Below are 26,614 nucleotides of genomic sequence, written 5' to 3'. Positions count from 1 at the left end.
ATATAGAAAAAAAATCATGAAATCACGCGCATGCACGTGTGCTACAATCTGATTGGCTTAATCTTGATATGGCTATATCTCCTTTGTTTTTTGACGAAATGTTTGGAATTTTGAAATATAGTCATTCATTTAGATATCCTTTAATATGATAAAGATAAAAATTTATGAAATCACGCGCATGCATGTGTGCTGCAATCTGATTGGCTGAAACTTCAAATGGCTATAACTCCCTTGTTTTTCAACCAAACAGGATGGAATTTAGAACATAGATAAATATAAGGGACTCCTACAAGAAGGTGTAGTCATTATGCACGTGCTTGCGAGTGCGTGCATGTGTAATGAGTAAAATTAATAATACACTTGAATTAGTGTATTTCTTAATACTTTTGGATTAAATGCTTTGATATTAAGTATATTAAAGTTTTAAATAGTGTAGACAAAATAATATGGTCGTTACGCACATGAACATGCGTGCAATGCCTATTTTAAAATATATTTTGTATTTTTCTGAGAAGACCTTGATTAAGTCTACATTCCATAAAGTATTTCTTATTTAATAGAGATCGCGGGGAATATGGCACCAAAGGGGAGTTGGGGAGCGTTTGGGGAACATCTGTAACGGTCCCCGTTACAATTAGCACTAGTTATTATTATTTTTCTTCCTGGGAAAATTTTGTCCGCGAGTGATCTTGTAAATTACGCATCCGACTTAGGTGAAACCTTTTTAGGGTAAGTAGGCATGTTATGTAGATTTGCGGAATCAAGGTCATTTTGCGCGCACGTGCTTGCAAGAGCGCGCACGTGCAAAACTTAAAATGACCAATATATAATGGATATAACCGTAACTTTTCTATTTTGTGACAAAATGTTTTGAAACTTATAATGTAAGGATATATTAGTAGTATGCACAAGATGACATGGTCAAAATAGCAAGATCTCACGCGCATGCACGTGCGCTTCGCTCTGATTGGCTGAAACTAAAGTCTCAATATCTTTCTTGTATTTTGACGAAATCCTTTGAAATTTTGAATATAGCCATGCATTAGGATATCCTACAACATGATATATAGCAATTATCATGAAAACACGTGCATGCACGTGCGCTGCAATCTGATTGGCTAAAACTTTAAATAGCTATAACTCCCTTGGTTTTCAACCAAACAGGATAGGATTTGGAACTTAGATATATATAATGGACGTCTTCAAGAAAGTATGGTCACCATGCACATGCATACACGTGCGTGTACGTGCGCTGCAATCTGATTGGCTGAAACTTTAAATAGCTATAACTCCCTTGGTTTTCAACCAAACAGGATGGGATTTGGAACATAGATATATAAAATGGACTTCTACAAGAAGGTATGGTCACCATGCACACGCATACAGTTGCGTGTACGTGAGCTGCAATCTGATTGGCTGAAACTTTAAACAGTTATAACTCCCTTGGTATTCAACCAAACAGGATGGGATTTGGAACATAGATATATAAAATGGACTTCTACAAGAAGGTATGGTTACCATGCACATGCATACATGTGCGTGTACATGCGCTGCAATCTGATTTGCTGAAACTTTAAACAGTTTTAACTCCCTTGGTTTTCAACCAAACGGGATGGGATTTAGAACATAGATAGATTTAATGAACTTCTACAAGAAGGTATGGTCACCATGCTCATGTATGCACGTGCGTGCACGTGAAATGGGTAAAATGAAAAATACACTTGAATGAACGAATTTTTGAAATACTTTTGGATTAAATACTTTAATATTTAGTATATCAAAATATATAGATTGTTTTGATAAGATGATATGGTCATTACGCACATGCATTCACCTGCGCACATATGCAATGATTATATTTGAATGAGCATGGTACATTTCTGGGTAAACGTTGTTAAAGTCTCAAATGCATAGAGTTAGTGTTATTTAATGAAGCTTACAGGGAATATGGCACCAAAAGGGAGTTGGGGAGCGTTTGGGGAACATCTGTAACGGTCCCCGTTACAATTAGCACTAGTTGAAATATGCATCACAAAAATGAAATAAACTCCATAAAAGCTCAATAGTAAACACACTGTCATTACTCCGTACAGACTAGCACGTCGATACACTAGTCCGTGCTGATCAGATTTTGGTCAGGGAAAATATCACAAGTGGAAAGAGAAGTTATTTGGTATTTTGGTATTTGTGCGGCTGAAAGGGGGGGGGGGGGTTATTATAACTGCTGTTCATAAGGTATAACTGTAAAGTGTCTATCTACGTGTAGCTCTAATATAATGTACATTCTATACAAAGTCATGTATACAGTCTGCAGTTGGTTTGCGTCGTAAAATTCATTTGTCCACATAACTGATTATTTTAGTACTAATCTCAAATCTAAACCAAGAAATTTGATGTACGGTAATTATTTACTTCAAATCTTACAAGCAATTAATCAGAATATAATTTTTTATGTGTACATCTATACGTTCTTTAACACAAACGCGGAGAAACGCCATCCCCTGTTCAGATTGACATTTAAAAATTTGAATTTTTGAGGCGGAGGGGGGGGGGCATGCAAAAATAATTGACATGATCGTTATTTAAATATTCTTGGAAGACAGACATTTCTGCCGAATTCCATTTTGAGATTTTTTTAAAATGTGTCGAGGAACATAACTGTTTTATGATTATGTTTTTACAGGAAGTCTTTCGAGATTTCAGTATCCCTGCCTGACAGTCTAGCTATGTTTTTTTAATAAAAATATAATTTCTTAAGGAGTATTTGCGAGATGATTTTAAAAGCTAGGGTAGGGATACTGGAAACCTGGTTGAATACGGATAATTTTTATTTACTCCTTTGTATATTGAACTCTCTCTCTCTCTCTCTCTCTCTCTCTCTCTCTCTGTATATAACCATCGGCAATAATAGGTATAAAATCCCACGCACTTTATGCTGTATTTATTAAGCCTTAGGACAGATGAGGGATTTTTTTTCAGACGGGATGTCGAAACTTCATAAATTGAATAATAATTTTACTTTGGACAAGAAATTTTCCTAAACGCCCAATATGAAAGAGAAACTAGAAGTATTGTGAGCAATGAGCTCTATAAATGATGCCCCCGCCTCCTATATGGTTATAATGACAAGTACATATTTTGCTGTTGTCGGTAAACCCATAATATGTGTCGGATCAAAAAGTAAAATAGGAGGTACACAATGGTAATTTGTAATAAACTTGTGATTCTGTGAAAGTTTCATTAAATTTCACTCAGTGGTATAAGAGGATTTGCGGATGGGTACCCTAAAGCGTAACAGACATCTACATGTACGGAAGGACGTACAGACGAACGGACACAACGATTACTATATACCCTCGCGATTTTCAAGCGGGGGGTAAAAAAAAAACATTAAAAAAACATCACAGTTTACATCTCAAATACCTTCTCAAACGTGTCGAACCTGGACCTGGACAACAGACAAGAATTTGTAAAAAAGCTAATTGTAGGTAGAAGGTGGAATTCTCACGGGGAGTTTGCTCTCTCTTCCTATATGCTTTGGCTAATAATCATTATATATTTATGTCAAGAATTTTAATTCACTTTTAATTCTATTTTCATTATCATTGTACCACAGAATCAAACTCGTTTATTATACCCCAAGATGCGTGAGGTATAATGTTTTTGACCCGTCCGTCAGTCAGTCAGTCCTGTTTGTTTGTTTGTTTTTTTTTTTGTCAGCGCAACTCCTCATAAACCAATGCACAGAATTTTGTTAAACTTTACAGATATTGATAGGAGACAATGTGTAGATTTGCACATCACCCATCTGTACATCACCAGGAAATTCCGAATTCTTTATTTTTTCGGGAAATTCCGCATTTTTTTCAATTAGATTTTAGCCATATCTTGAATATAGCTCAATGAACAGTTTGTCAGCGCAACTCCTCATAAACCGCTGCATACAATTTCGTCAAACTTTGCAGATATTTAGGACACAATGTGTATAGATGTGCATATAACAAGGAAATTACGATTCCTTTATTTTTTTCTGGGAATATCAGCACCTCGATTTTTTGGGGAGCGTGGGGTATATGAACTTGCTCATTTTTTCTTTCATTGTGCATAAAATTATAGATAATTTTAAATCAAATTATAATAACTTTAAATCAAATTATATTAGGTCTAATAAAGCCAATACACAGTATTTATTTGATAATATTTGATCATAAAGAAATCCGATCTGTTTCAGATGTTTTTCTTAAATTATTTGTATGAGAGTGTTATGCATGTTTTATTAACCCCCCCCCCCCTATCATAGGAAAATATCTCCAAAAGGTGAATGATTCGTTATAATGCATGCTTTATTATAAATTTTATGAAATTAAACCATGTTTTCATAAATTTTATTTACAACATTTACAGACAAGAGTAATGTTTATTGTTTATTTTTGAAAAAAAATATTTGCATTTTTTTCAATCAACCCCATGGAGCTTTCAACCTTTCATATTTTCCCTGACCAAATAAAATGATCGGCATGGGCCACGTGTGTCCAAGCATTTTTAACTGTTGAGTTAGCAATGGATTACATGACCAGATGACTTCTGAGATGCATTTTTCAATAAAAGTAAAATAGGATAATTCTTTCGACATGTGCACATCCCTGTAACGATAGCAGTATTCAGGTAAATGTTTTCATCACTGCGTTTGACGCGTTTTCTCGACCTGCATGGATTTTTGCTGTACATGAATGTATTCCATGTTAGTGTATTTTCTATATTGCAGCAAATGCATTCAAAAATAATTCAATTCTCGGTATAGTTCTAGTTTTTGTTGAATTTTTACTTTTCAAACATGTATTTGGTCAGTTTATGGAATTCTAAAAACTATGCTATCGGAGATGTGTACATGTCGACAGCCAGGCTAGAAAATCACTCAAGTGAAACAATTGTACAAGGCTTTATATAGCAGGTACAAGTGACCAAAACTTTTCAATTAAATATGGCGGAATCGATGAAATATGGCGGACAAAGGCGTACAGGAATGTAGTAAGTCGTACAAAGATGTAAAATGATGCCTTTTTAAGAGTTCATGTCAGCTTTAAGCCAAACAGTAAGACAGAAGTGTTTTTTGGGAACATGTCAGAGCATAACTTAAATGAAATCAACAATTTTTTTTCCGTGTTGGTTACTTATGATAGATATGTACATTCTGCATGTAAATTAGAGTAAATAGAGTAAGAAAATGCCATTTAAATTACATTGAAAATATTGCAATACATACCGCAACACAGTTCAAAATATTGCAATATATCGCAAATTTTTGTCGTAGCTGCAGATCTGTAGCTCACTGGTGATCGATCAACAGATCTGTCTTTGAGAATAACTTCTTCACTTCAATTTATGGTCACTTAATTCTCAGAAATTGTGGATATCTGTCTGCTGGTACCCCTGACGACCCTTTTATCAAAGATACAATAACGTCTTTGAGAACGCATGGGGTTGAACATGACGTCATCAGTCACAATGAACTCCATCGTAAGTATCCAATGATCAACGTTCCTACGGGGGCTATCGGAGTTCTTGACCACAGCGGGGGGATACTGAAGGCGAATAAGGCGCTGTATGCATTCCAGGTGTGTTTGGAGAAAAAAAATCTTTGAAACTGATCAATCCATAATTTTCTTCTTCTTTCTCTCTCTCTTTCTTTCTAAAGTATAACAACGCTTGCGATGTCAACTTACAAATTGTACTTTTTACCAAAGTTGTACATAAATACATTGTACATGTAGATCTGTACAACGTTATAAAATTACATGCACTTTTTTTTATCATAAAATATTTGAAAAGGAAAATGAAAAGTATAATTGTAAGAAAACATTTGATTTCTACTCTGATCAGAAAGAAATGCCAAACTATTTTCATAACCTCTTTGTTAGAAAGGCATAATGTACATGTACTTTGTAAATTTGTACATTAATGTAGATTTTTCAAAAATTTTAAGGATATCTATTTGTTAATCATCCAATGCCCCATTACTTTATTAAAAAAATGTGTAACTTGTTTTCCATTTCGTCCCACAGGAAGTGTTTAAACGTCACGGGGGAACAATAAACGACGGAGAACAGGTATTTCAAATAATTCCTGGAGACATTATAACCGTAAAAACCTCCAAATCGAGGTACCAGGCTCGTCACGTGATAGTTACGGTTGGCCCATGGGCACACAAGTTTTTGTCATCTCTGGGTCTTCGTCTTCCACTGAAGGTAGTTTTTTAAATTTATAAACAAGAAATTCAAAATCATATTCTCGCTCATAAATAAATATTTTTAATATTAATAACTGACTTACTATTAAGAAACTAGAAGATCCTCCACTGGAGCGGAAGACCCTAAAATAGTTATAGGTATTCCTTATGAAATTGGACGATCTTCCGCTGAAACGAAATTAGACCTTAAAATATTGACACTCTTTGTGATGTTTGCTAGGTGATACGGATCTCCGTGCATTACTGGAAAGAGAAATGGAGAGGTCAATATTCAATGCAAAAGTTCCCAACCTTCATGTATGGAAAAGTATACGCTATGCCATGCTTTGAATATCCGGGACACGTCAAGGTATTAGATTTAGGAAATTATCAAAATGCGATTACAGAATTTTTTAAAAATTTGGACCGAATATTATTGTTAGTTTCATTCATCAAATGTGAAGCATTTTCCAAATAAATGCACTTTCAGGCCTGTCTTCACGATGGACCGGAGATAGATCCCGATGACAGGGACGCAGTGAATACAGATGACGTCACTGAGACAGTCCGGAAGTACGTGTCTGAACACCTTCCGGGACTGGAAACGGCTCCCTCGGTGACCGAAACATGCATATATACGGTAAGTAGGGACAAAACTCGACATGAATTACCCATGTAATGAAATTCTATTGAAATGAGAAAAAATACCAATTTTAAAAATATACAAATTTACTGTTGCAAATCTAAATTGATAAATGCAGGACCATTTTCTCCTGCTTCGTGTCTTGGTGCGACAAATTCAACCTCACCAGTGTCACTAGCTGAATGCCAAGATGCTGGTAACTCGTATAGCCCATAGGAAACATTGATTCAAATAAATTTGTCATACCTATGTTCAAACTACGGGTGATTTCATGATTTTATTCCCCCTTCTAAACATATTGATAAAACTGTAATAGAAAACATTTCAATGCAAAATGAAAATAATTTTTACTTAATAATGTTGATAGGCATCTCTAATGCAAATAAGCATACTATCATTAGTACTGTTTTAGGGGTCCACAGAGAACAGAATGGGAGCTAGTAATCATATGTTCCAGCCTTTGAATAAGTAACGTTTTCCCCCCACCGTCACCGGTATTATACTTTATACTTTATATAATATTGTATGATACTTTAGTGAGACAATCAAGATTAGGAAAGGGAAAATTATTTTATATACAAGGGCTGTTCAATAAATAATGTCCTGAACTGTATGACATACAATACAGATAAAATGTATCATATGACATTAAGCTTGACTTTTTCGCATTATTGAATCTTTAATGAATTTATAACAATTTATGTGACCACTTTTCATCACATAGTTTCATTGTGAGAAGCTGGAAAACAAGGGCTATTCGAGACACTGCGTGTAAAATGAATGGTAAAGAATCAGTAAACTAGAGTGAAATCAAACGCTTCATTCAAGCTCCTGTAAAACTCGTTAAGAATCCCAATGAATTATTCACTGAAATATGTAACATTTACGGCAACCAATGTCTGTAACAGTCTGTTTTATAGACAAATGAGCAGGTGGATTTAAATGATAAAAAATTATATAGTGGGCATCAAAATGGGTACCGTCCTTGCCAACAAAAAATATAACAACTCATGTAATGTTTGCAAATTTTCAACAAATAATCACTGATTTTGACTTTAAGACACATAGCTTTGATAGACATCATTTCGGGAGTAGTTCACACTGTTTTAAAGAAACGTTTGACATTAAAAAGCTTAATACTCAAAGGTCATCCTATGTTTTGAAAAATGAGTCAAAAACGACAGCGTGTAAGAATACTAAACAAATTTTTTTAAAAATGAAAACTTGTGGTTATCCAGGTTTGTTTGAAATTCAAACAGATAATGAAACTTGAATCTATTGCTTAAAACCCTCGAAACAAAAATTTACAATAAGATGTACTTGACAAAAGCAGCAAAGGTCTGATAGGAGCAAAGAATTGCAAGAGCACAAAGACAGATTTATATGCAATTTTCTAAAATATTAGTTGTCTTGTTCAAATTCGTATTCGGGGAGGCAGTTTAATTTCTGTAAGAGTCTAGATAGCAAAGTTTTTGCAAAAAAAAAAAAATCGAAAGCATGGAAAGGTTAATGAGAGGAAGGAACCAGAGTCAGGATTCCACTACATTAAATTCTTCATGACAGCGTCCAAACCCGCACGTCACGAACATGACGAAGAGTAAAGGAGTTTTTGGGATAAACAGAAAGTGATTTTTTTCACACAAACAATATTCGCCAGATCTATCGCCTTTTAACTTGTTTCATTTTCCAAACTTGAAAAAAATATCTTTCAGAACGAAGAAACTAGTCCAGGAAATCATAAGATCTGCCATTTTCCAGTATACTAATGATCATACCCAAAAATGAGTTCTAAAAACAATCAGAAGTTGGATAAATATTTTTATCGACATGTTTTTTAATTGAAACAAAAATATTAAGTTAAATTATTAAGACTGTTATTGAAAAGCGTCTTTTGCTTCTTTCTGAGCACCGAGGATATTATTTATTGAACAGCCCTCGTACATAATTTCTCTACCTTTTCTGTTTTCAATCACTCTACTTTATAGATGACTCCAGACAGGCAGTTTATATTAGACAACCATCCCAAGTGGAAAAACATAATCATAGGAGCTGGATTTTCTGGTAATATACAGTATCTCTCTATACTGTTTCAAGACTTCGAGTGTGTTAAGTTATGTATACAAAGTTATTTATAATAATTAATGATTGAAATATTGTAATTATAATAGCATGATATATATTTTTTTAAATATTGTATTTAAAAAATTAGCATTAGAATTACTTGTACCTTTACTGCAACTTCTTTCGTCAAGAGAATGTAAATGTAAAATAAAATAGGAATGAAAGATATGCAAGTAATTGCAAGTAATTCACATAACAATTTCTTAAAAAACTGGAAAATTGTTTAAATTCATGTTTCAACCATGTCTTTTAAAACAGGTCATGGATTTAAGCTGGCCCCCGTTATTGGTAAAGTACTGACGGAACTTGTCCTCAACAAGAAACCCTCCTACGATTTGTCACGATGTCGGATCCAAAGATTTCTTCCTCCCAAACACCAGTTATAGGACGAGAGCTAAAAATCTACCTGCTGCCCAATATTATTAACTTTAATGAATAAAATTATGCATATCAAAAATCAACATGTATACGCACAGGTCACATGCTATCCACAGTTATTGTGTTGATTTGATGACGCGATCGTTAGTATAGAATTTTACATTAATAAAAAACATAAATTTATCGGATTGAATGAAGATGCCAAGTTTTTGATTACTACATGTAGCTCTTAATCTTCTTTGAAATTCAATTACATATATGTAATTAACACCCCCCCCCCCCCATAATTTTGCCGATATATAATAATCTTTATTGCATAATACACCCATATGGGTCAAGCAATATAAACATAAAAAAAACAAAACAAAAAGAGAACAATGAATTATATATACAATATCCATATAGAAATTCATTCCCTAAATGTTACATCGATGTGGACCTTTTCTTTCTCAATTCTAATGATTGTTTATGTAGTATACTGTAGAAAACATAGCTACTACATGCTAGAGCCCCTTCAATAAAAACGTCTGATGGCCTTTGTTTCTTTTTTGCTTGTAGAGGAATATTTGGTAGATGATAGTGCCTCCAACTGAAAATATATGGCTGTGCCCCCCCCCCCCCCCCAAAAAAAAAATTGCTTCCCACGGACCTGTATGGGGCGTCATAAGTGCGATTAATAATTGAGTGTAAATATGAGCTCTAAGACTACATGTAACAGATAAAGCTAGAAAAAAACGAGGGGGGGGGGGCTTTGAGAGTTAGAACTGTTGTCATTTAACTTTATTATTTGGTTCATATTCTGCTCCGTGCCAGTGAGATTTTCATAGTGCAAAATGGGTACTTGTATAGCATATCCGACGTTTGTTGCATTTGTTCCTCAAATTCACACAACATCAAGAATGAAATGTTTGCTGAAACATATATTTTTATGGAGCATATTATGTCAAAGACCTTAAATTTGCAATTGCTTTGGTACAAAGGAACTGACATCAATTTAAAGTAGAAAAAATATTAAGGAACTCAGTTCTTCGAGCTTGGTGAATGCTCTTCAGGTGAACAAATTATCATACTGACCTCAAAAACAATATCGTTTGATACATGTATGAAGAGAGTATTTATAGGGATTTCACGTATGTTGCCCAATCTATTACAACCGTATTACAAATTTTGTGGATAATCGGTAGATAATATTCTAAAATAAATTATCATACAGTCAAGTTTGTAGATACTAGTATAAGGATCCACCAAGAAAGCAATATAAGAACAAGTCATAAATTATTTTTTTAGATAAAGCACTGGAATATAAAAACAACTCACATACTAATGCAATAACATGAATAAGTCTTATAAAAATTTCAGTGGATTAAGCATTGCATAGAAAATTTCGATCCATATGAATAATAGGACAAATTATATACACCTGACTACCGGTATTAGTTATTGAGCAATATAATTTTTATAAAAAATAAACATATGCCATATTTCAAATCCACAAAATAGTCTAGTGTTATTACGAGCCCTCCAGAAAGTCAAATTTTATATCCACTGGCTCTTTAGACCTTTCATCAATGCCCTCAACAGTAACTTTAGTTCCCCCAAAGTGGAATTTGGCCCTGACCTTCCTACTGGTTCCTCCCCTAGTGTCAAGCATAGGAACAGTCAAGGAACCGATTTCCGTACACCCCTCGTCATCGATATATTTGGGATCCCTATGGGTACACGTGAAGACTCTGAAGTCGACAGCAGTTTGGTCTTCATAAATTGGGTTGTACGTTTTGTCTGTGCTCTGACCAAAATGGATTGTATCTCCCTTTTCTACGTGAATATCGAACTTGTCTTTGCAATAAACTTTTCCGTTCATGATCTTTCTCCTTGATTCAGGATGTGTGCCTTCAATGAAGGTTGTGTTGGTTTTAACTCCGTAAGTATACTTGACCACTCTGGCGGCAATCATTTTGGGATCGTGACCAAATATAACGGCCCCTTTCAGAACCGCCAAACCACAGTCTGGGGGAATCACCACTTTACAAGATGGGAATGATTCTCGTATCCTCCTCTGTAGAAGGTCGCACTCAGAAAACCCCCCAACCATAAGAATTACGTCGGTTCCTTGCGCGGTTTCCGATAACAACATTTCCTCAACTTTAAGGACAATCTTGTTGATAACGTGATTAAAGAATCCTTCATATTTCGTTCGTTCAATAAAAATTTTATCCCTTTTCCATGTTACGTTATCGCCCAAACCTTTATCCCTTGTTAAAGTTTCAATATCTTCATCCGATATATTCAGTAGAGACTGTGGAACTTGCATGCGCACTTTTTTACCCGTAGATTTTTCTCTCTTTTTACTTTCAAAAAATCGGAATAAATCTATGTAATCTCCAGTAAATTTCATACGGAAAGCCTCAAAGATCGGTTTAGAAACAATCTCCTCCAGCATTTCTTTGAACTGGGCGTCTACATAAATCCCGCCCCAGTCACCACCCTGAGCGCGGTCAATTTCTTTGAGTTTTCCATCGTCTGTTACTTCCTGTATCGCCATATCTATAGTACCACCTGAAATATGTTATCAAAAATTCAAATGGACTAGATCTTCAAAAATTCTCTATGTTAATTAAAATTTCATCTAAGGTATAAAGTCATTAAATGAAAACTTCCAGGTATCAGATAAAAGCATTGGTACATCTATACCTCCACCGTCCAAGACAATGAACCTTCTGCCAGGCTGCATCGCACTGAGACAATCTCCGCCTTTTTCTATAGGTAAACATTTACAATACATGGCTGCAGCCTCGGGTTCCAAGCAGATCATCAGGGAAGATTTTGAAATACCAGCCTAACAAAGAACGTATAACATATAGCCGATTTTTTTCTAAAGTACGAATAGAAGACATTTCGAAACAAAATGGCGGATAAATACCTTTTCAGCTGCTTCTTCCATGAACTGTTTTGCAGGTTCATCCCAGATAGCAGGCACGGTTAAGACCCAGGTTATTTCTTTATCCAAGGGCAAAAGGGCCTTCTCCAAATTCTGTTTTTCAAAATTCTTCAAAAAGTGGTCTTTCAGATACCGTATGGAGTGGGTAAAAACTTCTATGGCCAACATCTCTTTGTCTGTCATATCCTTGAGTTTGGTATTTCTGGTAATTTTCTAATTAATAAAAATAATAAGAATTGTACAATGATATTTTCATTACAATGTAAGATTATATTAATGGCAAATTGGAGACTCTAAAATTACCAGATTTCCATCTTTGTCATACAGCATCATTTTAAATCGACGAAAGTAAAAATATTTTCTTTTCTCTTCTTCTGGTAATCTGCTATACGTGTTTTCAGCTTCGTATCCAAAGCTGTCAAAGTTTTGGTCTTCGTCGAGCAGTAGAGTGGTGGGGGTTTTCTCTGACAGTAGTTCCCCAGCATTCCAAGGAACAGTATATATTTCATTGATGTTCTTCTCGTTGTTTTTCAAGAAGTTTCCACGCATGGAAAAGGCATAGCCAGAGTAGGTTGTTCCAAAGTCAATGGCCACAACATATGGTGTACCTCCAGAGGCTGACATCTGTGCAGCAAACAGATCAAGACTGAACAAGAGCTTACTATGGAATCATATGGAATTCGGATAGAGCCATGTAGTTTTATATCGCGCACCATAAAGAGGTTTTATCAATACGTTGATGCGATGACGATCATGAAGCAATGGTGCGATGACAGTAATGCCATGGAACAACAATGCAATTACGATGGTGTGATAATGAACATCGCCATCACGCTTTCGCTTCTTCTTGCTGCGTGTGGCATCATCGTCATCGTGCTATCAAACCGTCGCGTCATCGTTCTTGCGCCATTGTTTCATTATCGCAGCGCGCGCCATTGGCCCTTTAGTCGATTATCGTCTGATGCTTGATGGTGCGATAGTGAACTACGTGGACCTAGCTGAATTCCATGATTCTCTAAACAGAGAAAACTTTATGTAATTTTCAAATCTTTAATCTTTCTTTTTCCCGTACTTTAAGGCTTTTTCAGAATTATGTAGAAAATAGGGCATTTTCATGGCATTCAATTTGAAATCATATACTTAAGTAAAAAGTAATCCCGATACCTATATTAAATTTGATATCATTATTATTAAAGAAGAGGCCATGAACATACAAATTACCGTTTAGAGACTGTAGTAAATCTGGATACATTCCCTTTGTCGAATATGAATAAAACTCCTATATTTATGACTGGTTTTTCCAAATTTTTCCATTGAAAATGAGGTTAAAATATGCATTTCGTCTTATTTAACTACAAATTATGCCCCAAAACACCTTCTCTGACCAATCTAAAGTTGATAGCATAGTTATATAAGGAATTTATTTCTCAATTTTGAAAAATTACCATAACATACATAAGTGTATGTCCAGAACTGATGGACAATTCCAAGCTCGTAACATGTAGTCAACAATCGTGCACATGGGAATCGTGGTTTGGTAAAGCATAAATAAAATTGTGAATAGAGGTTGGAACTCGAACCCCAAGAAATAGAATTTCCTTAGGGTATTTTTCCTTTTTTGTCATTTTTTTTTCGATCGAGTGAGTTTTCAATTCTTTTTACCCCCCCCCCCCCCCCCCTTAACCGATACTATGACACGTGCCTGATTTCAACAAAGATGTCCATCTGCATTTTATACATCTTCACATAGGCGTCGGGACATGGGGTAGGAGGGTGGGGGGGGGGGGGTTAAGCCCAGTTTTTGGGGACAAAGATATTAGAATAATAGAATATTTATTCAACCACTTTGGGCCCACAGTGGAGCATACAGAATGTCCAAAATCATCAGTTATACATATACGAAACAAAACAAACATTGTATAATGAACAGAGAGTTAGCTATCTTCTTTTAGGATGTATAAAATGTACATTATAAGTGGCCTATGTATAATATCTGCAATATGCCTATATTGAACTATGTTGTTTTCTCTTATTAACTGAAGTTTGCATTTAAAAGTTGGCATAATAAAACAACAAACTCAGAATCTTCATAACCATGTAAATAGGTCAACATTGCTAAGAAGTATCAAATTAGGAAAGGTTTTAAAATTTTATCTAAAAACTCTCTTCTTGAGTCATTATAAAGTGGACATTCTAGCAAAAAATGCAACTCATCCTCAGTTGGACTTGAGGTGCAGTAACGACAGATTCTCTCACACCTGGGAAGAATTTACATAATATAGGTGTTGAACATTGGGATGTAGGTTTAGTCCCCCCCCCCCCCCCTAATCCTCAGACACGTTACAGTTGCAGTGTTTAGTAAAAGAAGTGGTAGTTTTTGAAAGAATGTCGAACCCACCCACACACACACAAACACATACGTTCAATTTGATTCCGACGCCATTGTTTCAGTGGTACGTATATTTTTTACAGTTATGATTCACCTTGCTTAGTTACATGTAACATGCTTAACGTTAAATCAAAATCTCACCTTGCTCATCACAAATGTTTTGAGATGATATGATATCGAAACCGAAAGTTGAATTAGGACGCTTTGAAGCTGTCGCTAAACAATATGTTAAATGACAGATATTATCGAATGAATTCTTTAGTTAAACGAAATAATAATTATCTTTGAAAAATATATCATTTTCTTCAACAAACCTTGGATTTTCTTTATGCTTCATGCAAAGTACAGATATTTTTAGAATCGGTGTTTTCCTAAATTTTGGGTAGACAGGTACGAAAGGGGTCTATTTTCGCTCCAAGATTTCTTTGAAAAACATTAAGTTTTAACATTTTTTTAAATATTACTAAGTGAATTTTATAATATTATTCAGCTAAACTGAAATACTTATTTTTTATTCATTGTAACTCACGTGACGATTCTTATTCACGTGATTTCTTTTAATAGAAATTTGTGAAATCAAAACGAAAGTAGAAAAATTGAACTTTTCAGAGAATGTTGTGCCTCCGGGTTTTCCTGGTAGATTTTCATATAAATGGGTTATCATCACAATGAGTGGGGGATACATTATGAACCAGCTCCGGGAGGAGCTGAGCTCCCGCTGTGTGATTGTGGGGGGCTTCCCTCCCCCTCCTTCAACGGTACCCCAGAATGTTTATAGGTTATTTCAGTGTCAACGGGCCGAGCCAGCAAGCGACGGAACAGCATGGCTTGTCTTATTTCAGAATGCAGAACGTAAGTTATCAAAGTGTACTGACTAAAGGCAATTCCCGAGCAGTATTTTGAATACCTAGATACATACATATGTCATATATGCATGGGACGGCCATTTGATTCGGGGGGAGGGGGGTTAGCAGATTTTGGAAATAAATAATCTGTCCCTGAGTCCCCTAAACCCCACCCTATGAATTAGAGTTGTCGACTTCGATTGATTTTTTCTTTCTTTTTACTTTATTTTTTGCTTGTAAAGTTGTTAGACTTTTTCAGTGAAGAAGAAAATAAATAATCTGTCCTTGATCTTACTGGAAATTTATAATCTGTCCTTCACCGACATGAAAATAAATAATCTGACTCAAAAAACATTTGCGCCCCCCCCCACCTAAAAATCAAATGGTCAACCCCTTATGTTGGATTGTCTCATGTAGTATGTAATTAAATTACAGAAGCAAAATGGTGGGTAACAAATCGCAGCACTTTTCAAGTCGGAAACCTGATTTTACACGTAGCTCCTTCCTCTGGATCTAACATTCCTGATGCTTGGCTTCAGGTAGGAGAATCTATTTACATTCGATGTGCACTTGACTCAATTAGTATCATATTGTCATTGGATTTGGATCCTTTGTCTGAACTATACTCCTTTAAGTTTGTTTACATAAGTTTGTTGTTTTCAAGAGGCCCTCGAGAGGAAAATTGGGTATATGTATCTTCTCTTACCTTCGTTATGACAATCCCTCTTGGGAGCCCTACCTTGACCATACTGATTTTTTGTTTCGTCCCAGTTCAGCTGGAAACTCAAAAATTAAAGACATAATAAAAATTATTCAGAGCCTTGGTCATCTTTTTGAGAGTTATCACCCATGGCAACACAAAAATCTTAGTGATACTTATAGTGATCATTTATGAAATTACTGAGATTAAATTTTAATCTTTGATTAAAAGTACCATGAAATGCTTTTAATGGTCACAAACTTACAATTGACTGGGCTCAGACTAAGTGCTCATGACATGCAAGACCGAGGTGTCACTTCATGTCATGCACATTGCACTCATAGACCTCGAAAGCAAATGGAAGGGGGGGGGGCTAAATTAACAAAAATATGTTTGGGACTTCTGTGCAAGTGCCGATATGTCAATTTTGACTGCATCCATGACTCTATATGATATGCATCATGTGAGTTTGCCAACAGAGCTGTTATAGTGCTGTTTGAGTCCGTATCGCACTGCTACAGTGACCTAAGAAGTTCCTACTGCCCTGGTACACATTAACTGTACATCGTGATTTCCTTTGGCCGCATGCAAATTAATAGACAAGGTCTTTTTTGCATATAAAAAAAATTGTTCAAAGATATAAGGTTTTGCAAAATGTTTTTTCTCATGCTCTTATTCTATTCGAATTTTGAAAGCCCAGTCATTACCCGGTACTTTTGTAAATCTGACTCTGACACAGGCAAAATAAGAGAAAAGAGAAACATTTGATATTTTAGATATGCCCTCATAGTTTCAAGTGTTTTTCGTTTTTAAATGTGTACGTGTACATATACAACTGTAATTGACTATATCCGATATCTGTTCCAGACACTCTATTGTTTACATACAGGTATATAATCATATTATATGTGGATTTATAGATAGGGTTTAAACTTCCTCATTTCAAATTGAAAGAGATTAAAAAATGCAGCTGATAATTCTGTTTGTCAAGTATAAGTAAACAAAATGTCAAAACTGAAGATACAAGCAAGATAGGAAGACTGAGCCATTTTGGATATTAAGATTTAATTTAATTGTGACCAAAGTGGATTTTTATTTTTCTAATGGAAATAATTTAAGGGCTCACTGACACCTTCATCATGTGACATCATACTAATTCTAAACAAAAAAAAAAATTAATACTGTTTCAGTTACTTTAATTATCCTCAACCATCTAAGTGTCATACTTAATATTGATTAGAGGAAATAAAGTTTCTTAACAGTGGGTCCTGAATTTGAGTCTCACTCTGGATTTACTTTTAGTATACCACCTGAAGAATTTTCTGAATTCATTTTTAGCCAGATATAACTGTGACCGTGTCATATTGAAGAAAACACAGTTATAGGGTTGCATGGATTCTTTATTGCCATGGATCTCGTTCCACATATAAACAGTCAATAAAGTGAAAATATCGGCCCTATAAGAAATAAAATACAATAAGTAAATCAAAGTACTGGAAAGCGCTAAGCATGGGTTGAATTTGAAATTCATCAGAATTTAAATTCCTTATTGCATTGGAATAAGCACATGTAAAAATTTCACGGGTCAGCGGTAAAGGGGGGGGGGGGGGGCGGCGGCGGCGAACTCAGTTGTTTAATTGAAATAAACTCAGCTCTTGATTGAACTTTTAAATTTTGTATTGAATATGGTACAGTAGAATAACAAAACAATATTTTTTTTCAATATTTCACATTTATTTTGATACAAATCCCTCATCGTGCAGCATGTTGCTATCAACATGTAACAAAAATCCCCGAAGACTTTACTTCTTTTTCATTACATAGGCGTCGGAACCAGGGGGGGGGGGGGGGGGGCTTAGTATACTTAGTATAGACATTGAACATATCTTCGTAGGTTTAGCCCCCCCCCCCCCCCACTTTCCACAGATACGCCGTAGTATAGTTTCAAAATGTGGAAAGTGGTGGTGTTTGGAAAAAAAATTTGGCTATAATATCAAATTTGGGTATAAGGATATTGCATTTGTCTTTTTGTCATTTTGATGAAAAACCATTCTTATCCTTCATCTCTGACTCTCATGCACATGAATTATAATTTATTTGAACCGAAAATTAAAAACGTTTGACCATTCTTTTTCTCGTGTAATATTTGAAGCTGATTTGTAAATATTTGTTTGTAAAGTAAATATGTTAATTTAAATACTCTTCTACTTAGAAAGAGAGTATTTTCCTTCGACTCATTTTGGCGGAAATACTTTAAAATGCTTCTTTTTTTCACTATCATCATGATCATGTAAAACATGTCATGCTGACAGGAATGAAATAGCCACACACCCAAGTGTTCAGTCTTAAGGAATTTTTTGCTTCAAAATATTTTGTTACAAATAAAGACTACAAATTATTTAAGTATAGACTATCTATATAAATGCGTTCAAGTTTAAAATTTGTGCTACTAATGGATAATGAGATGCTGTGAAATCATTGATAGTCCTCTGCATAATGCAAGTGTGATAATAACAAGGCTCGTTTGTATTTACATGTAATTTGTTTGAAATAAAGGCCCAGAAGATGGCGTGAAAAATTAGGAAATTAATATACAAAATGAAGATTCAAACTATATTTAGAACCTAGTTAAATCGTACATGTACTACTAATAGATTCCAATTTGATTTTTAAATTCTCATTGAAATTTTAATGAGACTTTTAAATTCTCGTGCGCATTAAATCTTTTTAAGGTACTTGTATTAACTTTTTCGAATTATACTGCAGAAATAAGATTTGTGACATAATTGGTGTTTGCCAGTACTTATTAATAAGTACCATATTGTTCAGAGATAAGACCCGCCATTATATATCCACATTTCCGTACACATGAAAGTTAATATCGACTCTCCTAATTAACAACTATCATGATAACTCCTACACTAAAAGTGGCCGACAGAGGGTCGGGGAATTCCAGTTGTATATTTTTAGACGACTTGGTAAGTGTTACATAACTTGCTCAGTGTATTTCGTAAGCTTAGTGCTGTATCATTCCTTGAAATGGAGTTCGTCATTTTAAAATCGAACATAATATACAACATTTATTTTAAACAATAATAAACATGGGTTACCCCATATCCAAAGATATTCGACTTTTAGATTTAACATGTTTAACAGTGTTTAATGATTTTTTTTTCAAAAAAAACTGCACTGTCTGATTATGGAACTGGTGTAAATTTCTTGAGTCCATAGCATCACGGTTGCCCAGTCTCCTAACAAACAATACTCATACCTGTGTCCGCAAGGTTTGCCTTGGTCTATACACACGTGCGATGGAAAACTTTGTCAAACGCACCAAGCGAGCTCGGAGAAACACGTTTGTTTTGCCGAGAAGGTACCATGACAGACAAAACTTTTTTTAATTAGATCATATGAATACGAATTCGAATTCTGATTTTCAAAAATTATACAATCCCAATTTTCAGTTTAGAAATCTCCAACCCGGTTCGGGTTTTCCTACACATTTTTTAATTACGCTTCCTACAGCTTACACAGTCTACACACGAGCAGAATCCGACCAGGGATTGAAAATTTCAGCATTTAATAAAACACATGTACACAGAATGATTATCTTTTTTTGTAAGAGTAAATTGTATGATAATTGACGGACAATAAACATGAACTTGATAAATTGTTGATATAGTATTATCAATTCATCGGTGAAAAGAATTATCATTCGAAGGATGACCTATATATTCTCTTTTATCAAACATGTTGAAAATACATAGGCTCGGTAGCGGGCATTGATAAAAGATAAACTTGATCGATAGGGGGCGCTGATAAAAAGACCGTGGAAATTTTCGATGCCTACCTAAGAAGCACTTTGCGCATGCGCTTAGCGCTTAATGACATCAAACAATATATTCAATGCAGTCCTCATATATCGACACAGATTTTACTAAAAAAATAGATTCAACAGATTGTAAATGTTCCAAATTCATGAATGCGTAAAAAGGGAAATAACTCTTATAATTTACAGAATTAACAAAATCGTGTTTAGATAGAAATTCCGTAAGTTTGGATAATTTATCAAAGTATATTAAAAATGTTGAAACAAGTAATAATTCCTATAGCAGACCAATATGGAATAAGGCTGACTGCTACAAGAAGCTAGTGACAAGTTGTTCAAATATTACTTATATACTGAACCTATATAAAAACAACAAGCACCGGTTCAGCTGTAATCTGAAAACAACATAGCTGATCATAAAAATAATAGAACCGTCTTACTGTACAAATTACAATATCTATATCTAGTATTGCTAATCATATGATTACTGATAATAATACTTTACAAGAGACAATGAACTTTATTTCAAAACTTAAAAATTCACTCGTTCTCTCTTTCAATCAAAGAAATTATATTATGTAAAGATAGAAAGATAAAAGTAGAAAAATAGATAAGACTTACTGTATGTGATCTGTATAGTACTCGAATTGAAATCTTGTAAAACACAAATGTATAATGTTGAATATGTAATGGTCGAGACAGACTCTTCTCACAGCCGGTATCGTTGGCTGTCCATGCGAGAAGGAAGTACCCCCGCACATCACATTGAACAATAGAAACTTACCGCCAAAACCCTTGGCCAATAAAACTACGTTACTCGTAATGTCAAAGGTCGACAAGGTCAGCCAGTCAGAATTAGTAACATGCAAAGTGAAAAGTGCAATGATGATAATGATAACTATAAAACACTTTGAGATAAATAAATATTCTTTATTAATTATATATTTATTAAAAACACTCTGCCACATAACTTTCAGATTATTTAAAACTAGTGATGCAGTAAAACTGTCTTATTAGGTTATCCTGGCTGTTTAACTACCAGTAAACATGGTAAACAGTACCTTTCCCCTTTGAAAAAAAAGTTAAAATTCCCCTTTTAGTTATAGAAATTATTCTGATTAAGTATATAAATTTAACACTAAAAATATATTTATTTGTGCTAATTAGACCCCCTCCCACACACACATACAGTAGGCTCTCAAAATGCAAATTCTTGCAACATTTATCTAAAAAGTTCCAGTACATGGGGCATATGTCTCCCTCCAGACCCCCCTGCTATATTCTCAGGTCCAGTACTGATGTTGAGATTTCCCCACTTAATGTGTTAAGGTATCACACCGGTAATTGTTTTCACTATATAATTCTATATAGAATAAAAAATCGTTAAAAATCAGGTATTTGTTTACATGAAAAAATATTTAGCAGGAGGTGTTAAACATTACCTGTCAGTCACATTAGCTGACACCAAAAAACAGGGTACCCACACGGCATTTTCGAACTTTTTCCATCTGCAAACAGGGCTACCCTCAAATCCACGTGTTTTCACTGTGTTTATAAACACCTCGAGTGCACTATAGGAAGTAGCCTCCTATGCCATGAAAAAAATAGTTCCTGTCAAAAACCTTTATTTATTCACAAAGTACATAAATTTTACTAGGCACAGGTACCAAAGTTGTAAAAATGGCATGAAAGAAAATAGAAAAACGTCTCAAAAGAAAAGAAAATCAATTATATATATATATGGACCTACATTTGACTAAGTTCATTTTGATTGGTCAATTACTGGTGTGATACCTTGAAGGACCTTTGAAGGTGTTCGATTTTTTCCATTTTTGCACCTGAGATTCATTAAATAATTGTCCCCAACATTCTTAAGTCTGGTGATCTAAATCCCCTTATTTCTGAAGATATGAAGCATTTATCTCCCTTACTCCAGAGCAGTCAAGAATAACACACAGAGCACTCTGGAAGCAGTTTTTTGTGCATCTTTTGAAGCAGAATTTCATCATTAAAAGAATAAGCTTGGCAACCAATTTTTTATCTGTGGAGAGTATATGCTTTGTTCTTCACCACAAACAGAAAAGAGTTTACAAGTCTAAGACCATTATGTAATTATTACATAACAAAGTTGCATTTTCCCCTTCAAAGAATGAACAAAAATACAGAAATTGTTAAATACTAGGTTGATAATGAAAACTGTATCTGGTCAATTTATGTTCCAAATAAAGCCTATGTATGTGTCTGCAAGCTGCTGTGCAGAAGTTTATCTAAATGCTGTGTTGTAACTCAGGGCAGTCAAAATGATATCAGCATCTAGGGAGGTTCTTCACAGCTCCCACACTCCATTAAACTGGCTTTGATGATAAAAAACTGGAGACAACAATTCAGATGTAATTTATTGTTGTGATTTATGCAACTGGGTTTCTCTTAAGACACAAATTAGCCATGAAATTTCAATTTAACATGCATAATTATTCTCTTTTCATGGATATACTCAGGAATTCCAAAGGTGTTTAATGAATTTCCATGATTTATGCAAGATTATATCTTTTTGTTTCAACAAATTTACATAAAAAAATAAACATTTAAATTTCAAAATATAAATATTAAACATTTTTATGAGTTTGAACACTTTTCTATGTGACAAAATGCATCACAGAGACCAGATTCAGGACATCCTCCATGATTCTTTTAGGTGGGTGGGTGTACAAAAACTGCTGATAAAATTTATAGGAAGTGATCTGAGAAGAAAGGTACACCTTTTAGCTGAATTATAGTTATTCTGCTATTTTAATTATGTAAATATGCCAAATTTCTTCATCAGTTAAATTTGGAATTTATTAATATTTCAGTACAATGATATACTTAATAGATCATGTTCATATAAGCATCACTGACTGAGACTTAATGCAAAAGTGAAGTCAACACCTACATATAAATGAAAAAATAACAAAAAACAGTCTCCGACAAACTGAAAAAACATGAATGTCAGCTGCGAAAGCATGAATAAAGTCCTAAGAACCACAAGAGGCATGCCATGGTGCTAAGTGACATTCTGCACTACATGTATGATGCATGGTTATAACTCAGAATAGGTATTATCATGCAGACCCTGACAGTATTTAAGGATTGTTTGGTCATAACCTTCCTTCCTGTAAAAAAAATATTTCTGTAGCTTATGCATTAAGTTTATTAGACAGATCTGAGTCATTTCATTATTCCTATTCTTCCAATGCAGTAATATATGTAACACTGGAGGTGTTAATAAATAAAAATAAATCATGTGTCTGTAGAAATTATCATTCTGTGAGAACATATTTTACTTGTTTACATTTTATCACAGTTGTCGCTTGTGCTAAAAATTCATTCGCAAACCTAGAATTAGTCTATTCTTGAAAAATCAGCTTTAACACCCTTTACCGCAAAGTCTGTATAGACACTATAATTGACTGCGGTCAGCTGGTGCAAATAACTTTAAGTCATATAAAATGAAAAAACAATATTCTCTGACTTCTTTCCACATTTTAGATGCATAATGCAACCTTTTTAGTCATATTTTAAAGTATTGAGTGTAAAAAATAACCTATTGTTAATTTTTACACAGAAATCTGTGAAAAATAATGTAAATTCTAATTCTAATTTTAAAATTGTGTGTTTTCAGACAAAAAGTTAATAAAATCACATATTTTGTTGAAATATGCCTTTTAAAAATGAAAAATGTCTTAAATAAGGGTTAAAATGATTTTTCATAATCACCTTCAAGGTATCACACCGGTAATTGTTCTCACTATATAATTCTATATAGAATAAAAAATCGTTAAAAATCAGGTATTTGTTTACATGAAAAAATATTTAGCAGGAGGTGTTAAACATTACCTGTCACATTAGCTGACACCAAAAAACAGGGTACCCACACGGCATTTTCGAACTTTTTCCATCTGCAAACAGGGCTACCCTCAAATCCACGTGTTTTCACTGTGTTTATAAACACCTCGAGTGCACTACAGGAAGTAGCCTCCTATGCCATGAAAAAAATAGTTCCTGTCAAAAACCTTTATTTATTCACAAAGTACATAAATTTTACTAGGCACAGGTACCAAAGTTGTAAAAATGGCATGAAAGAAAATAGAAAAACGTCTCAAAAGAAAAGAAAATCAATTATATATATATGGACCTTATATTTGACTAAGTTCATTTTGATTGGTCAATTACCGGTGTGATACCTTGAAGTGTAATCATGGAAGCAATATACATGTATCTACGTAGATAGATCCCTGCTATTCATATTATACCCTTGTAATCTGTTTCACTGTGAAGAATTAAAATTCCAATTTTACAGTTCTCTTGGATCTTTCTGTCATTGGATACTCTATTTGTTGTTCCCAGTGAATCTTGAATTAGACAGTGTATGTTTCACTTTCGAATATGATTGACTCTTCACACACACCAATATCTTTCATTGTCTCATCATTACTTAATGTTAAAGATGAAAATTGTATTGAATTTTTTTTCTGGCATAAGGACCCCCAATTTAACTAAACATGTCAGATTTGTCATTTCTATCCCAGATCTCTCTATATTCATAATATTGTACTTTATGTTTTGGTTGAAAGGATGATCAACATGGATCAGCGTCAGGTCAGATGCCGGGATATCCTTCAAGTTTCCCTGTATATCCAGGATACCAGGAATATCCCAGTCACTGTCCACCAGTATCCATGCCTTCAATTCCACAGAGCGACCAGATGCATTCCAATCCATACAATCAGCACATACCTGTATCCAGTCCACCATTTCAGTATCCATCTGGGGGTCCAACAACAAGTCCTGGTGGTGGCTTGCCCCACAAAATTCCCCCTGGAAGTGAACCACAGGTTATATCCTCTGACCCCAAGTCCTCTAAGTCATCTATGGCTCCTACAGTGTATCAGAATTTTCCCAGCATGCCCATGCCTGAGCCTGGAGCCATGGCCCCGCCCTCTTATGAGAGCCATAATTTCCCTCCTAAATTGCCACCCAAGCCCTCAACCATGAAATCTCCTCATCCTATCCAAGGAGGATACAGCAAGGACGAACAATCCAGTATTCTCCAGGGATCAGATATAGACCCAGGGAGGACATCTGTACAAGGTCTGATATTAAATATTAGGTCTATTTAGCTCATGTCCTTTCACTTGGCAAAATTACATCCCTGTTGTTTATTAAGAAATCAACTCAACATTCTTTCAAAGAGTGATCACAGAGAAAACAAATAGAAATGGAAATACATGTATTCATAAATCATTTGCAACTCTAACATTTAAATTGTCCATTTTCATATGATGATTCCTGCTAAGCTTAGAAGCTCTTTTTAAAGATCAAGAACACAATAAGATGTTAATTTAAACTGTTATACAATTTATGATTTATAAAATTAGTAAAATTGCTCAGAATTACTTTTAACTGAGTGAACAGGAAGCACTCCAATCTCTATTGTTCCAATTAAGTATACTCAATATATGCTCAATGTTGTAGACCAAATAGTATGAGGTAAATATTATTATAAAAGAAAAATCAGTTATATACTGAGTAGGTCATACCGGTCATACCAGAAAAAACAGGGTATTGCCAAATGCTGTAAAAATCATACATATAAACTCCAGCCTATGTGTAAAGAGGGTACACTCTTGTATCAATTTGATGATTTTTGCCTCATCTTGCAGGAAATGTACTGTCATATATCATTACTTATAGCTTGATTTCAAGTTGAAGAATTTAATTCTATCACCTAGTATATTATGGATTCTGGCTTATAATTTATTTTTTTTTGTCATTTTTGTAACACTATAGAAACGACAACAACTCCTGTCTGTGATAGTATCAGAGTATTGAGGCTACCGAAGGGTATATCCGAAGATTTCATCTCCGATTTCTTTGAAAATGAGAAAAGAAGTGGTGGTGGATATGTAGCTAATGTGGACTATGACAAGAAGAAGAATACTGCTATTGTCAAGTTTGAGGATCCAAGTGGTAATTTTTAAATGATAGTCAGAGAGTACCTTAATTGAGCAGACCTTATTTACTTAAGTTCATCATTATGTGCACTCTAAAATGAATAAAGCATGATGCAGTAGCAAGAACTTTGTTAAAAGGTTAAAGTGATTTGCATCCCCATTATTTTGTTTTTCATTCTTGCTACCTCCAACCCTCTGATATCTTAAAGGTGAATCCTTGTCCTGTCAAGTAAAATATTTTTCAATTTGAAAATTAATGGAAGTCAGATCTCAATATCTTGAACTTTATGGGACCAAGAGAAAATTGGTGATTGGAGATACCAGATTTAAAAATAAGTGGTTAGGACTTAAAAATTAGACTTGCTCTTAATCATGGTATTCCAGATATCTGTTTTTGATATAACAAAACTTAGCTGTTTTTGCATAGCTAGGTTACAAATGTTATGTTTAAAACAATATTCAGTTCATACAAGACCCCTGCGTGGTGCATGGCCTGGAGCATCTGCTCTAGTGTCCCGAAGTAAGGAGTTGATCATTTCGTCACAGATTCTA

At 34.5% G+C, this 26,614-nt stretch overlaps 2 protein-coding genes across 2 annotated transcripts; one reads left to right on the top strand and one right to left on the bottom strand.

Moving 5' to 3' along the window:
- The first annotated feature begins 5,398 nt into the window (after positions 1-5,398).
- Positions 5,399-9,589, top strand: LOC134273248 (peroxisomal sarcosine oxidase-like). The gene is made up of 6 exons (XM_062755436.1): positions 5,399-5,615; positions 6,063-6,245; positions 6,468-6,596; positions 6,717-6,866; positions 8,855-8,930; positions 9,249-9,589. The coding sequence occupies exons 1-6, from the start codon at positions 5,529-5,531 to the stop codon at positions 9,374-9,376; spliced, it is 753 nt and encodes a 250-aa protein (XP_062611420.1). The 5' UTR covers positions 5,399-5,528; the 3' UTR covers positions 9,377-9,589.
- A 1,077-nt stretch (positions 9,590-10,666) lies between these two features.
- Positions 10,667-13,030, bottom strand: LOC134273249 (heat shock 70 kDa protein 12B-like). Its single transcript, XM_062755437.1, has 4 exons — positions 12,610-13,030; positions 12,289-12,519; positions 12,060-12,204; positions 10,667-11,924 (listed from the first exon to the last, which is right to left on the bottom strand). Exons 1-4 carry the CDS (start codon positions 12,928-12,930, stop codon positions 10,879-10,881), a joined length of 1,743 nt encoding a protein of 580 aa, XP_062611421.1. The 5' UTR covers positions 12,931-13,030; the 3' UTR covers positions 10,667-10,878.
- Between the last annotated feature and the right edge of the window lie 13,584 nt (positions 13,031-26,614).

Source organism: Saccostrea cucullata, unplaced genomic scaffold (genome assembly GCF_032062105.1).
Source record: "Saccostrea cucullata isolate Sc308-1 unplaced genomic scaffold, CSIRO_AGI_Scuc_v1 ctg7954, whole genome shotgun sequence".
In the NCBI taxonomy this organism is placed as follows: Eukaryota; Metazoa; Mollusca; class Bivalvia; order Ostreida; family Ostreidae; genus Saccostrea; species Saccostrea cuccullata.
This window is presented reverse-complemented; position numbering and strand designations above follow the sequence as displayed.

What these genes read in the sequence shown, in the direction of transcription:
- LOC134273249 (XM_062755437.1), bottom strand. Translation starts at nt 12,930, where the DNA reads ATGTCAGCCTCTGGAGGTACACCATATGTTGTGGCCATTGACTTTGGA. An exon ending in ATGACAAAGATGGAAATCTG is followed by an intron (nt 12,520 to 12,609) that starts GTAATTTTAGAG and finishes TTTATTAATTAG; the next exon opens with AAAATTACCAGAAATACCAA. An exon ending in TGGAAGAAGCAGCTGAAAAG is followed by an intron (nt 12,205 to 12,288) that starts GTATTTATCCGC and finishes GTTCTTTGTTAG; the next exon opens with GCTGGTATTTCAAAATCTTC.
- LOC134273248 (XM_062755436.1), top strand. Translation starts at nt 5,529, where the DNA reads ATGATCAACGTTCCTACGGGGGCTATCGGAGTTCTTGACCACAGCGGG. An exon ending in CCGAAACATGCATATATACG is followed by an intron (nt 6,867 to 8,854) that starts GTAAGTAGGGAC and finishes TCTACTTTATAG; the next exon opens with ATGACTCCAGACAGGCAGTT. An exon ending in CATAGGAGCTGGATTTTCTG is followed by an intron (nt 8,931 to 9,248) that starts GTAATATACAGT and finishes CTTTTAAAACAG; the next exon opens with GTCATGGATTTAAGCTGGCC.